The sequence below is a fragment of the Notolepis coatsorum genome, assembly GCF_963971535.1.
Source record: "Notolepis coatsorum genome assembly, chromosome: 3".
Classification (NCBI taxonomy): domain Eukaryota; kingdom Metazoa; phylum Chordata; class Actinopteri; order Aulopiformes; family Paralepididae; genus Notolepis; species Notolepis coatsorum.
This window is the reverse complement of record NC_140167.1, coordinates 3,280,735-3,296,071: the sequence shown is the minus strand read 5'-3', so window position 1 is coordinate 3,296,071 and position 15,337 is coordinate 3,280,735. Positions and strand designations below refer to the sequence as shown.

Here is a 15,337-nt window from a genome sequence, read left to right as displayed (position 1 = left end):
GTCCCTGGACGTAGACACAATCACATGTTGTTGTTACTGTGTCTCTAAACACTGTCTCACCTCCACCAGTCTCTGGACGTAGACACAATCACATGTTGTTGTTACTGTGTCTCTAAACACTGTCTCACCTCCACCAGTCTCTGGACGTAGACACAATCACATGTTGTTGTTGTTACTGTGTCTCTAAACACTGTCTCACCTCCACCAGTCTCTGGACGTAGACACAATCACATGTTGCTGTTACTGTGTCTCTAAACACCGTCTCACCTCCACCAGTCTCTGGACGTAGACACAATCACATGTTGTTACTGTGTCTCTAAACACTGTCTCACCTCCACCAGTCTCTGGACGTAGACACAATCACATGTTGTTGTTACTGTGTCTCTAAACACTGTCTCACCTCCACCAGTCCCTGGACGTAGACACAATCACATGTTGTTGTTACTGTGTCTCTAAACACTGTCTCACCTCCACCAGTCTCTGGACGTAGACACAATCACATGTTGTTGTTACTGTGTCTCTAAACACTGTCTCACCTCCACCAGTCTCTGGACGTAGACACAATCACATGTTGTTGTTGTTACTGTGTCTCTAAACACTGTCTCACCTCCACCAGTCTCTGGACGTAGACACAATCACATGTTGTTGTTACTGTGTCTCTAAACACTGTCTCACCTCCACCAGTCTCTGGACGTAGACACAATCACATGTTGTTGTTACTGTGTCTCTAAACACTGTCTCACCTCCACCAGTCTCTGGACGTAGACACAATCACATGTTGTTGTTGTTACTGTGTCTCTAAACACTGTCTCACCTCCACAGTCTCTGGACGTAGACACAATCACATGTTGTTGTTACTGTGTCTCTAAACACTGTCTCACCTCCACAGTCCCTGGACGGCCAGAACATCTACAACGCCTGCTGCACGCTGAGAATCAGCTTCTCCAAGCTCACCAGCCTCAACGTGAAGTACAACAACGATAAGAGCAGGGACTACACCAGGCCCGACCTGCCCACCGGGGACTCCCAGCCCCAAATGGACCACCAGACCATGGCCGCCGCCTTCGGTACGTCTTCTATATTTATTTTTTATTTCGGCGACGATGTACAAACGATGTGTTTTTTTTTTTTTTTACATCTCCAGTCCCTTGTACAGTACAATAAAAACATGCAATAACATATTAAAATAGAACTTTACGGTCAATGAGCCTATTTACACATAAGCCAGAGGCCCCAGTGGGTGATTCTAGTCATGCCCCCCCCTTAACCCTTTCACTGCCACGCGACAGCAGGTTAACCCTTTCACGATGACAACACAGCACGTTAACCCTTTCACTACCACACTACAGAAGGTTAACCCTTTCACGACGACAACACAGAAGGTTAACCCTTTCACTGCCACACGACAAATGGTTAACCCTTTCACTGCCACACCACAGAAGGTTAATCCTTTACTACCACTACAGACGGTTAACTGTCTGTAGTGTGATGGTAAAGGGTTAACCTTCTGTAGTGTGGCAGTGAAAGGGTTACGGGTGCCTGACTGAAACACGATTGACTAGCTAGCGACGGTCCTTTTCAGGTGAGCTCTGAAGGTGTGACTAGGGATGGGTACCTTTCACATTTGAACCGATACCGGTACCGGTACCTGTGAATCGATACCGGTACCCAACGGTACCTTTTTTCGGTACTTTAGTCTCAAGAAATTTAATTTACCTACCTCAGTCGTAAAAAAAGAAAAAATCCAAACTTCAAATAACTACAATTTCGACAGTTTTCGGCTCGTCATTGCTCCGACTGCTTTGTTGTTGAATCAAGTCAAATCCTAGGTAAGCATATATTGTGCGTGTGAACGTTGACATAAAAAAAAAAAAAAAAGTAAAAAAAAAAAGTAAAAATTAATAAAAAAAACATTTTTTTTTAAATTTTTTTTTTGGTTTCTCACTTGATTCGATACTCGGTAGTACCGACGTGTTTCGGTTCGGTACCTCAAAAGTACCGAATTCGGTACCCATCCCTAGGTGTGACTCTCATACAGAGTGCGCCTCCGAGACACTTGGGGAACTGTGTGCTGCCCCCAATGTGAGACGGTCAAATGAGGAGAGGACTTTGTCGTCACCAAAGCCCCTACATCGGGCTGTCGGAAAGGCCGCCGGTTTGAGCCCCGACCAGCGCTGCTGTCCCTGCGGTGATGGGGACACACTGACTGTACAGTCGCAAGTGCCATCCTTCTCGGGTGAGACATTAAACCGAGGCTCCCAACTCACTACGGTGTCATGAGAGCCCTGGGTGTCTTCCTGGTCCAATCGAGTGTCTGCCATCAATTGGTTGATATTTCACACACCCCCCCCTGAGCCTTTCAGCCATTGTACGCGTGCTGGCGGGGGCTGTGGACGTCTGAGGAGGCAAGTTGGCGCTTTTGTGTCCTAGTACTAAAAAAAGCGCCAGCCTCTAATAAACACAGTCACTCACACTTTTTCTTCATTCATCCACGTTGGCCTCATGACAACATGGTCTCTCCCCCCCCCCCCCCTCTCGTCAGAGCAACTGATCCCCATGCCAGTTCCCCCCCCCCCCCCCCCCCCCTCATGAATGCACCGTTGCGCGCACGCGTACATCCCTCCCGGCCATATGGCGCGGTGTTCCTCTGGTCAGCGAGCTCCTCTTAACCCTTAATGAAAAAAAAAATAATACATATGATACTGTATTGTACGTTATGTCATATATAATCATATTATAATTAATCTGCATATTATATTAGACTATATTTGCACTATATACTATTATATTGTATATATCATGTACTATATATCTCATATCACATGTGTTGTATAGACTATTATATATACTATTATATACTCCAGGTATACTATACTGTAATGTGTACTATATGTATGTATATAAATGTAAAAAAGAAGAAGGAAAGAGTCTTCACTCAGGAGTAGGGCCCGACGAGCCTAGTGCTTCTTCCTAGCCCTTTTCGGACAATGCTGCAATAGCAGCTGGTAAAACTTTGCAGATTTATGGAATGACCATTATGTGTCCAAAATCTGAAATAAAAAATGACTGAACTGAACTGAATGAACCCGTGTGCTCCTCCGGTCGTCTTCCCCACCAGCGGCTCCAGGTATCATCTCTGCCTCTCCCTACGGAGGAGCCCACGCCTTCCCCCCAACGTTCGCCATCCCGCAGGGTGAGTCTGCCATCTTCCTCCCGTTCAGTCCCTGCTTGTAATGGATGTGTTCAGTCAATGTGTGGATAGATGGATGGATAGATACTTTATTGATCCCCTTGGGTAAATTCAGGTATCCAATACCTCTCATCTGTTGACAAATGTTAAAATAGACATAAATAGACGCACGATAAGAGTCAAATGAGTAAAACACTGTAGTGGACAAACGATAAAATCACTACTTAAGTTAAAAAGTTAAAGGTAGCAGCTGTAAAAAATAGACGGAATAGAATTGGAAAAACAAGCATTATTTATTTACACAAATATATCGGGAATGTGTTTTATTTATTTCTATATTTTTACATTTCTAATATTGTTTCCTATTTTCCTGGTTTGTTTCTTGTCTTCACATTTTTTGTTTTTATTTTGACCGGATGCCAGGGTTCGCACAAGGTTTACAAAAAAAGTTAAGGCATGGAATTCCTTAAAACAGCAAATTTTTTAACAAGGTGCTTAAGTCCTTGAAATTCAAATCAACCATTCGCATTGAATGTTTTGTTCATCCATGATCAAATTCTTCTGAATCAAGAAATCTATATATTTTTTTTCTGTTTTTAATTAAATCTGACGAGTCGCTGTCTCGCTCGCTCCAACTGCTTTTCCTCATCTCTTCGCGTGTGATGCTCTAGCTGGCGAGCAGCCAAGAAGAGGCAAAACAAAACAGCATTTAAAAGTGAATTGTATCCTTCGAGTGACATCCTTGAAAATGAAAAATAGTGCTAGGGGAAAAGTACTTAAAAGTCCTTGAATTTAATTTTGCATTGTCTGTGGGAACCCCGCTACTGATGAATCTCGGTTAAAAGTAGGGATGTCTGATGTTATCGGCCGATATTGGCATTAAAATGTAATATCGAAAATTATCTGTATCCGTTAAAAAATAAAAAGGATTATTTTTTTTTAATGTATTTAACCCTTATTTAACCCTTATTTAACCAGGCAAGCAAGTAAGAACAAATTCTTATTTTATTGTGAAAAGTATGCATAATGTTGTGTTAATTCCACGACAAGAGATATGTAATGTTAATTACCTGAAATTATTATGTTTTTTTGGGGGTTGGCCAATATCGGTGAAAGTGCCCATATCGAACATCCCTAGTTAAAAGAAATGTTACCGACGGTCTCCTCTGGTCTCTCCCCCCGGCAGGTATGCAGATCCCCGGCATGCCCCAAGCCCTGGCGCAGCTGGGCGTCGGCCACCAGGGCATGGCGGCTGCGGCGGCGGCCGCTAACCGGCTCGGCTTCCCGGGGCTCCAGGCTCCCGGGGGCCACAACGTCCTGCTGGTCAGCAACCTCAACCCAGAGGTCAGTACCCAGCGCCCCCCCCTCTCCCCCCCCCCCCCCCCCCCCATGTGCAGCAGCGCTGTGGATCGGTTCCTGACGCACCGAGTGAAGACACAGTCCCTTGTCCCACCGTGTAGAAGTCCTACAATTAACCCTTTCACTGCCACACAACGGAAGGTTAACTCTTTTACTATCACACTACCAACGGTTAGTCGGTAGCGTTTGTCTTGTCCGAAACCCTCGTGCAACTGTGAGTACTTTTGAAATGTCTCTGCGATACTTTGTACGAGGAGCGTGTTGATGGAGAAAAGCGAGACGGAAGACTTAATTGTAGGAATTGTACACGGCTGGACAAGGGACTGTGTATTCACTCGGTGCTTCACCGTCACGGAAGGGGCTACGGTCCCCCCCCACTGCAGCGCCGTGGACACGTTAGCGCCCTGCGGCTTTCCACTTGATTTTATATCGCCCCCCGTCCGGCCACAAGAGGGCGCCCCTTTACCTCCATCGCTCTGCGCCCCTTTACCTCCATCGCTCTGCGTCTTCCTGTCCCTCCTTCCCATCCACCCGATTGGAGGAGCGATCTCGCTCCTTTAGAAAGAGGCGTGTATTTAAGGGGGGGGGGTCCTCCTCTCCTCTCCTCTGAGGACCTTACTCTTTTGTGTTTCTCTGATCTGCCACTTTTATTCACTGTGGATTTTCCTTTTTTTAAGTTTATTAAAACAAAAACTAACTTCTTTTTTAATTTATCTCACCATTTCATATCTTCATTTTTTCTCCCCGTCCCATTCGTTGAAATCATTCTGGAGTTGTTTGGAGAGACAATATTACTTTTTTTTTTTTTTTTTAAGAATATAAGAATATAGCATCATTTTTGCGATTATCTTGTTTTAGAATATAACGTGAGTTGTCGTTTGTTAGGTTCATCACAGGCGTTTCTCTTGAGTTGTAGATCAAGTAGTTACATTTACAGCGCTGCTGTCCGATCAAAACAAATCTACAAAATAATTTTCATTAAGATTTTTGAAGCTGTGCAAAAGTTTCTGAATGGATTTCGCGCGCTCCTAGTTTTGTCAAATCTACTTGTGATTTGATTCAAATTAAGTTTAAAACACAAACATTTAGGTATCTTTTGGTGGTTTGACAACAGCGTTATGTTGACTTTTGGAGTAACGTTTTATAACTATAGCCATATGCTGATTTTTAAAGCAATTTATTTGTAGTCGTAAGGAGTTATTGGGAAATTGAATAGTAAGGTTAAAGGATCGAAATGTAATTCAGGAATTATTACAAACAAAACCATTCAATTCAAAAGTACATATTGTCTCTTTGCCTTTTTTCTGTATTTCATTGTTAATCTTTTTTTCTCTTCCTTTCTCCTAGTGTTCCCATAGTGACAGTGCATTTTAATTTAGCCAGTTCTACTGTCTGAAGCACTACATTTCTTTGTGTATACTGACCTTGTTTTTTTTTTACTTCCTTTCTCTCTCTCTCTCTCTCCCTTTATCTTTCTCCTCCTCCTCCCCTCTCTTTTTGTTGTTTTTTGAATCCCCTCACCTGAACTCCTGCCAACTGACTGCACGCCCCACGACCAATTGTTCCCCCACTCCTCCTACTCCCTCCCTCTCTCCATTCGTCTGTTACTCCTCCCTCCCTCCCACCCCACCATCCATCGTCCCCCAATTTGAACCTCCCTCCCTCCCTCCCTCCCTCCCTCCCTCCCTCCCTCCCTCCCTCCCTCCCTCCCCCCCTCCCTCCCCCTGATTGAAACAAAAACCAACACACGACAACACCACATTGTCCTTTGGCCCCACCTGACTCCCATCATCATCCTCCTGCTCTCTTCCTCCTCACCATCTCCATCTCTCTGTTCCTCTCCTCCTCCTCCTCCTCACCCTGTTGGAACCCTCTCCTCCTCCACTCTCCCTCTCTTCTGCTTCTCTCTCTCTCTCTCCATTCTCTCGTTGCTCATGCCTCTCCTCCCTCCATGGTACTGTGGCCTTCCTGTGGACCTCGCTGCCTGTGGACATGTCCCGACTCCACTCCACTCCCTCCTCCTCCTCTCCCCTCTCCTCTCCCCCTGTCCCCCCCCTCCCCCTCTCTCTCTGTCTCTCTCTCTCCCTCCCTCCCTGCCCCGCTGCTCCCCCTGCTGTCTCTAAAGAGCGTTACGCCACACTGCCTCTTTATTCTTTTCGGTATGTTATCATTCTTTTTCATCCTTTTTTTATTACTACTACTACTGTACCCGACGAGGTGGGCTCGTCTCAAGTTGTTGCCATATTATTTTATAGTTTTTTTTTCTCCACCTACTGGTGATTTCGTCATCAGAACTACTACTGAGCTATGAGGGGTGGCGTTCGGTTGGTTTGTATGACCTGTTGTGGGTTGGTGTGTGAGTGAGAGAGAGAGAGAGAGAGAGAGAGAGAGAGTGAGAGCGCGCGCAAGTGAGATGAGAACATTAGCAGAAAGCGGCAGCATTTCATTTAGATTTGAAACGGGGTTTGGTTTCGCCTTCTATCCACGGGGTAACTAACAAAGCAATCCACCGCTACGGCCTTCAGAGCCGGCGACGAGGCCCTGGGGAAACGCAGCGCTCTCTGATAATAAGAAACGTGGGGATCGTTTGGTTTCAGTGATAATAATAATGAGACCAGAGGCTGTTGGGATTCTAAATAAAAACGCCGCCCTCGGGGGGGGGGGGGGGGGAGGAGGAAGAGATGAAAGCCAGCACTGTGTTGATCCCACGCCGTCCACTTTTAGCCATGGAATTATCGAGTTTCACTTTGCCCCCCGGCTGATTTCTCTCGACGATACGCAGCTCGGTGCTTCAGAGACGACGGCGGGAAATGAAATGCTGCAGCTTTCTCTCTTTTAGTTTTTTTTTTTATTGATTTGTGAGCGAGAGTTGGAACATGTCCCACCGGGCACGTCATCACGTTTATATATATATATATATTCTGTAGCGGTTTGTCTCACTTCTCTCTGAATGTAGGTATCTGCATGTTTCCTCTCCTCCTGCATGCTATCGGCAACAACAAAAAAGCCCCCGTTTTTTTTGTCTCGTCAAATAATCAATTCTGTTTTTCTTTATTTTGATTATTGTTTTTGTCACAATCAAAGCTTACCTATGTTTTGTCACTTTTCTTTTTCTTTTTTTGCCCTCAAATCATTATTCCCCAAAACATTGACCCGTCGTGTTGTGGCCCCCTTATCATCTCCCAACGTAGGGTTGCTGTGGTAGCGTTCATATGTAGAGTGAGGATGGGTGATATGGAAATTAATATATTTCAATAACCTATCGTATGTTTTAGGTATGTTATGTCACATCTGGAATAGCCCAGTTTGAACCGCATGGTAACGGGAAGTCTGCTGCGACATGGAAATATATATATATATATTTTGTCAAATATTGCAGAATATTTTGTGAAATATGTATATATTTTTTTACTTTTTCTCAGTTTATCGCGGTCCACGATATAAAAATAACTATACCATAACGCAGATGGACAATGGACAATTTGAGAATACACAACACCTGTAGAATAGCTTCTAATTCTCTGCTATAAGGTCTCGACATATGAATAACGGTCATGCTACCCCATATCCCTGATTTGATGATTCTATTTTAATAAACAAGATGATATAAGTCTCGTTAGCCGTGATTGGCTGCTGTGGCTCCTGGTTAGGTTGTGTGATTGGCCACGAGTGTGTGTGTGACGTTTGCCCCTCCCTCCTTCCCCAGGTGTGTACGGCGACGTCATGAGAGTGAAGATCCTCTTCAACAAGAAGGAGAACGCTCTGATCCAGATGTGTGACGGAACACAGGCCCAGCTAGGTACTGTACTGCCCTCTAGGGCCGGGGGGGGCTGTGCGGTTCTGGCTCAAATGTGAATCACGATTTTTCTCTCGTTAAGAATTGAGATCACCATTCTCTCACACGATTCTTATTTTTTCAATAAAATCATTTATTGCACTCTTAACCCTTTCACTGCCACACGACAGAAGGTTAACCCTTTACTATCACACAACCGACGGCGTGGTTGTGTGATAGTAAAGGGCTAACCTTCTGTATTGTCACAGTGAAAGGGTTAACCGGCTGTCGTGTGGCAGTGAAAGGGTGTTAAACAGACAATATAACATGAAAATCATCATAATTTAGAAATGAGATTGCATAGGTCTATGAATCGAGATCGCGATTTTATTTCGATTAATTGCCCAGCCCACTCTAAACCTCTGATCCAGATGTGTTGACGTAACAGTTCCATAGCCTGAAGTGTTATCTACAGTGCAGGTCCAAAGTTTCTAACAATCCCGCGGGGGGGGGGGGGGGGGGAGGGGGGGGAATTCATGTTTTACAAATGTTTTTGTAATGTGTGTACCAGCGTTAATTCGGCATGATGGAGGGAACAGCGCCCTGAGAGGGAGGTTTGCCCCGAGTGGGAGGTTCGAAGGGTCAAAGTGGGTATAAAACGGGAGGGAAGACTGTCGGGTTTTAAACTGTGGATACCAAACACGACTGAACTTTTTTTGACTTTGAATTTTTTTTTTATATTTTTTATCTATTATATTCTATTTTATTGCACTGCACTATTTTACTGTCTATTTGAAACTGAATCAAACCATAAACTAGGTGGCCTTTTGGGATGTTAGATCCTAATGTGAAAAACAGTGATTTTATATACGTCTGTACTTTATGTGCTCATTTTATGCCTGTCTTTTTTTCTGTTGTGAAGCACTTTGAGCTGCAGTTTCTGTATGAAAAGGTGCTCTACAAATAAAGTTTATTATTATTATTAACGTGACGTCGTCTTGTCTCCCCCGCAGCCATGAGCCACCTGAATGGCCAGCGGCTCCACAGCCGGGCGATGCGCGTCACGCTCTCCAAACACACCAACGTGCAGCTGCCCCGCGAGGGCCACGAGGACCAGGGGCTGACCAAGGACTACGGCAACTCCCCGCTGCACCGCTTCAAGAAGCCCGGCTCCAAGAACTACTCCAACATCTTCCCCCCCTCGGCCACGCTGCACCTCTCCAACATACCGTGAGTACAGACGCACGCGCGCAGAGCGCACCAAGGCTGAGCCCGGACGTTCGTTCGTTCGTTACGTTGCCATTCGAATTCTAAATCAACATTCGAATGTGTCTATTCATTCTGTTTAAACAAATGGGGTTTTCTTAACAGTTGCAGAAAAAGATTAGGCTCTACACTAATATTCTAAAATGCTGTTATATTCATTAAAGAAAGTTGATTTAATAAAAAGACTCATTTAATCAGATCACTTTATTCAAATTGAGGATATAGTTTGAGGATATTTATATATATAAAAAAAAAGGAGATTTTTATTTAAACGTTATTTGAAAAAAGATAATTGAAATGTTGTATTTTTATTTTATTAATTAAAAGCGAGGTTCGAACATTCGTTCGAAAAACCCTGACTAAGTTTGAATCCCAAAAACAAGCTTCGGGGACAGCCTTAGCATGCACACACCGCGCAAGGGTTGCCGCGTGATGTTAAATGTCTCATGACGACACCGGTATTACTGGTGGTGACGCCGGACATTTTACAAAATGACACTCGATATCCATAGATCGCTTACTTTGATCTTTAACGTTATGCGGCTACATTGATCCGCTGTGTGTCCGTGTACGTTTTTATTTTATTTATACATTTTCAATGACTAGTATCAATTTGTTGGACAGACAGAGTTGGCTTTATTTAATTTAAAATAAACCAACGGACGGTAATGCCCTCCCGTTTTCTATACATTTTCTATCCTTTCATTGACGGATCAATGTAAATTGCAGCCTTATTTAGCGCAAACACACTGTTGCTGGTCTGGCAGCGTTGCATCAGAATGGCTTCTTCTCTTATTCTGCATTTGTGACGACATGCCTGGTGATGTTTACACGATTTATAAAAGATATTTAAAATGTTTATTAGCAACGCCGAGCTTTCAAACCATCCCGTATCTCTGTCCGAAACCCTCGTGCAACTGGGAGTACCTTTGGAATTTCTCTGTGGTACTTGTATAGCGAAGGGTTTGGGCAGAACCAGTCCTTCATGGTAAATCTAGGTTGGTTTGCTACGGACTAGGAAGTGACTGTGGATTCACTCTGTGCATCACAGTCACGAAAGGGGCTAGACTGGTCCTCTGAGCTCCTCCAGTCAAACATACTGCTGCTGGTCTGGACTGGTCCTCTGAGCTCCTCTCCAGTCAAACATACTGCTGCTGGTCTGGACTGGTCCTCTGAGCTCCTCTCCAGTCAAACACACTGCTGCTGGTCTGGACTGGTCCTCTGAGCTCCTCTCCAGTCAAACATACTGCTGCTGGTCTGGACTGGTCCTCTGAGCTCCTCTCCAGTCAAACATACTGTTGCTGGTCTGGACTGGTCCTCTGAGCTCCTCTCCAGTCAAACATACTGTTGCTGGTCTGGACTGGTCCTCTGAGCTCCTCTCCAGTCAAACATACTGCTGCTGTTCTGGACTGGTCCTCTGAGCTCCTCTCCAGTCAAACATACTGCTGCTGGTCTGGACTGGTCCTCTGAGCTCCTCTCCAGTCAAACATACTGTTGCTGGACTGGTCCTCTGAGCTCCTCTCGCAAAGTTAAATCTACTCTGTGAAACTTAAGCTACTCTGTACTGTGACTCTGCTGCACAGAGACCTATAAAAGAGATCCACTGTCTTCAGTCTCTAAGCAATCCTTTTCATGTATTTTCATTGGTTGACATATTTAGTTGGTGCTTTCTCTTATATGGGGAAGTTCCACCTTAAACAAATTATCTTGCTCATAGACTTTTCTGTCTGAGCTATTACATCCCCAAAGCATTTTATTTAAATGTAGGGCTTACAGCTCTGGAAAGTGTCCCCATATCCCAGTAGAATCGCCATGGGTGTTGTTGTCAGAGTGTCGAGAGTTGTTTCACTATATGGATCATCTCCAGGATTTATCCCTTGATGACGACATCACTAGAGTCGTATCTCTCTGGTGTTCAGCTGAAGAAAAGACTTGGCAACTGTACAGCATTATAGAAATGATGACATAATGAGAGTTCTATTTTCCATAATGTGAGTTTTTTTCAGTTGAGCTGTTGTGTTCGGGGAGATGGAAAATGACTTAACCCCTTCCACTGCCGTACTACCAAATGGTTAACCCGTTCACGGCGACAATACAGGAGGTTGACCCTTTCACTGCCCCATGACAAAGTGTTAACCCTTTCACTGCCACACTACAGAAGGTTAACCCTTTACTATCACACTACAGACGGTTAACCGCCTGTAGTGTGATAGTAAAGGGTTAACCTTCTATTAATGTAGTGTGGCAGTGAAAGGGTTGAGGAAAGCGGTGATTGAATGGATGATGTGATGTGCTGACGTTCCCCGTCTCCCTCCATGCAGGCCTGCGGTGGTGGAGGAGGATCTCAGGACCCTGTTCTCCAGCTCAGGGGGCTCCGTCAAGGCCTTCAAGTTCTTCCAGTGAGTCTCACGGTCACTAAAGGCTTTACCCTGCCTTGTGTTACTTTTAAACCTTTCACTACCACACTACAGAAGGGTAACCTTTCACTACCACACTACAGAAGGTTAACCTTTCACTACCACACTACAGAAGGTTAACCTTTCACTACCACACTACAGAAGGTTAACCCTTTCACTACCACACTACAGAAGGTTAACCTTTCACTACCACACTACAGAAGGTTAACCCTTTCACTACCACACTACAGAAGGTTAACCCTTTCACTGCAACATTACAGAAGGTTAACCCTTTCACTACCACACTACAGAAGGTTAACCCTTTCACTACCACACTACAGACGGTTAACACCCGTTTCTCTTTCCTTTTTAACCCTGTGGGGTGAACAAACTCGTACAAGAGAATTTTAACAAACCAACATTGTGGTGATAATAATGATCATAAAAAAGATCATAAAGATCATACACCTGATGGGGTTAACTATCCTTGACTTTGATGGCTAAAGTATGAACGAGGTCTTATCTACCTGAATCTACCTTGCCTTGTCTATACTACTATGCACTGAAGACTAACACTCAAGTTCAACACTGTTTGACGAACAATCTTAGCTTAGTTGTGCCCTTCCTGCTGACTTGTCGTACAGAACTTGTAAGTCGCTTTGGATAAAAGCGTTAAGCTAAATGACTAAATGTAAATATAAGTCAAAAAAAGTTGTCTTTGTCTTTCTTCTTATGTCCCTAGTGTTTGACTATGGTTTTTTTTTTTAAGTGTCCAAAGCAATTTCATAGAGAGTGGCTCTTGTGTTTTTTTTCTTTTTTAGGAAGGACCGCAAGATGGCTCTGATCCAGATGGGCTCGGTCGAGGAGGCCATCGAGTCCCTGATCGAGTTCCACAACCACGACCTGGGAGAGAACCACCACCTCAGAGTCTCCTTCTCCAAGTCCACCATCTAGTCGTCCCTCCCCCCCATTTCACACCAAGTGCCCTCCCTCTTCCTCCCTGGGCGTCGTCTCGAGTGTCCTCCGCCCCCCCGCCAGGCCGGGGAGGGAAATGTCCACCGTCGATGCCTTTCATTGCAGAACGCCGCTCTGTGAAAACGTCTCTTACTTACTTTTGATTAGTCGTCGGGTGGAGGTTGACGTAGGGTTTGGGGGGGGGGGGGGGAGACTCACGGTGCAGCAGTTTGCAATGAAACGTCAAACCTCATCTTGGAGTGAAGTAGGGACAGCTGTCACACCGTCAGTTTAGACCAAATCTCTTAAAAGAAAAGAAAAAAAACACGCCCTCCGCCACAGATATACAGATGCATATAGATGACGTGGATGTACCGCGTCCACGCCAGACACACTTCAGCATTCCTTGACTTATTACTATGATACTTGTATGAATATCTATACATGTGTGTGTGTGTGTGTGTGCCTTTGTGAAATGCCACTTTGAACCTATTGGGCCAGTCATAGGAAGAGACGAAGGTTTTTTCTTTTTTTTTTTTTTGTTGAATATCAAACTTTAAAAATTGGATTCTATATCCGCTGATTTATTTGATATATGTTCTTTCATCAGAACCCACCTATTGGCCTTCGGGGATCCTTACCACTTAGCTGTCGTTTAGTAAAGGACGTTTCTTAAATAGCTAACTCCATATAGTCCTGTGCCTTACAAGCCAGATTGCCTTAAAAACGCTGCTCTGGCTTCAATCGGAGAAGAAATGGCTCTCAAAGTGTGCGTTCCCTCGTGTGTGTGTGTCGTCGTCGTCGTCGTCCCCCCCCCCCCCCGACACGCAGCTCGAGTGGCTTAATCAATAATTGATCTCAAGAATCTAAAAAAGCTACCCCGTTTTTGTTTTCTTCCGAGTATATATCGTGTGCGTTTAGCCCCCAATATATATGTAGGAACCATGAACGTCGAGTCGTAGGTTTCCTCTTGATGACCCGGTTAAAGTGCTTCAGCTGCGTTCTCCTCCGTGTGTGTGGAGAACCCTCCACACACACCGTCCTCCCGGCCCTCCGTCCCCTGTGTTCACCTCTTCTCTCTCACTAGAGGCCCTGCCTGCTGTAAAGGGCGGCTCACTTAACCACACTGTATATCCTCTATAGGTGGACACCTTTTTTCTATTCCTTTTTTTTTGTATACATTTTTAATGTTAGCATTTATACTCGTATCACCTATACTGTATAGCGTATCTTTATGTGTAGTGGCTGTTTTTTTTTTAAATAACAATCACCGGTGCCTTTTGATCTCCTCCCCCCCGCCCGCTCGCTCGAGTCGGGTGGTCTTGTATCTCTGAGAGGCCGAAGAAAACGCATCCGTCTGGCCTTTAAAACAGTTGACCTGTTGACCTCTCGTTCAGGTGTGTTTTTTTTTTTTTTTCAATCTTCACTTTACCTGCCTGCAGAGATGCATCCGTTTCCCCCCCCCCCCCCCCTCTTAAAACGCACAGGTGTCCCCCGGCCCGTCGAGCTCGAGGCTCGGCTTCGGATGAAACCTCATCGCCGTCGACGTCGGGTCAAATAGACAAAGCCGTTTTTTTTTCTTTTCATTCCTAGAAAGTCGGATGTTGTTGGTTTATGTTTTTTGCGCCACGACCGGGTGGTTATGTGTTTTTTTCCGCGTAAGACGACCGGGTGGTTATGGATTTGGACGCAGTCCTCTCTCCGCTCTGGATTTTCGCGCCGGTTATTGTTGTTCTCCCCCAGCCGGGTTCTTTAGTGCACTTTGTCTCCCTGTCAGGTCCGAGTGGCAGCGTCACGCTGAAGTCTTAACTTTGTCACATTCCTGCGACGAGGAACGACAAACCTCCGCCGCGCTCGTCTGGGACCAGATACGGAGTTAGCTCTCCGTCATCCCTCTCTCTCTATATATTTTTGTAAAAGAAACAACGGCTTCTTCCGCACGGCGTCACGTAGCTACAGACGGTTATCGCTGAGAGAAAAAAAAGGACCAAAGTACCTTTCCACCCCCTGCTGTTTTATATAGTGTTGCGATCTCTTAACATGTTTTGTTTTCCTTCTCTCCTTCACATTCCTCCTCAAATCCGTAAATATAGATAGATGAGGCTTTAAGAAAAAGATGCCTTTCTCTAACCCCCACCCCCCACACTGTTCTCGGATGCCTTGAGACACGAGTCGATTTGACGTTTTGACGGATGTTTTGTGTGTGTAGGTAGTTCTACTGTACATTCTGCGTTGTACCCCTCCTCGTTGAAATTGATTTGCGAGCCTACGTTTGGTAGAGAATGCTTTAGAAATGGATACTTAATTGAACCACAGTAATAGCTGTGACGTCGATGGCGTAGTAAGAGTATATAATGCCATGTCCTCTTTTTGTTAAAAGCTTCTTTTTTTTCATGT

At 44.8% G+C, this 15,337-nt stretch overlaps 1 protein-coding gene across 1 annotated transcript in view; it reads left to right on the top strand.

The window, feature by feature from the left end:
* LOC311225661 (polypyrimidine tract-binding protein 1-like) overlaps positions 1–15,055 on the top strand; it is a 32,375-nt gene extending 17,320 nt beyond the window's left edge. The window contains exons 9-16 of the mRNA XM_084311053.1: positions 890–1,067; positions 3,119–3,193; positions 4,377–4,534; positions 6,675–6,708; positions 8,256–8,348; positions 9,338–9,554; positions 11,912–11,989; positions 12,808–15,055. Of these exons, the coding sequence (XP_084167179.1) occupies positions 890–1,067; positions 3,119–3,193; positions 4,377–4,534; positions 6,675–6,708; positions 8,256–8,348; positions 9,338–9,554; positions 11,912–11,989; positions 12,808–12,940 (966 nt within the window). The 3' untranslated portion in view covers positions 12,941–15,055. The remainder of the gene's footprint in view (positions 1–889; positions 1,068–3,118; positions 3,194–4,376; positions 4,535–6,674; positions 6,709–8,255; positions 8,349–9,337; positions 9,555–11,911; positions 11,990–12,807) is intronic.
* Positions 15,056–15,337: the final 282 nt, after the last annotated feature.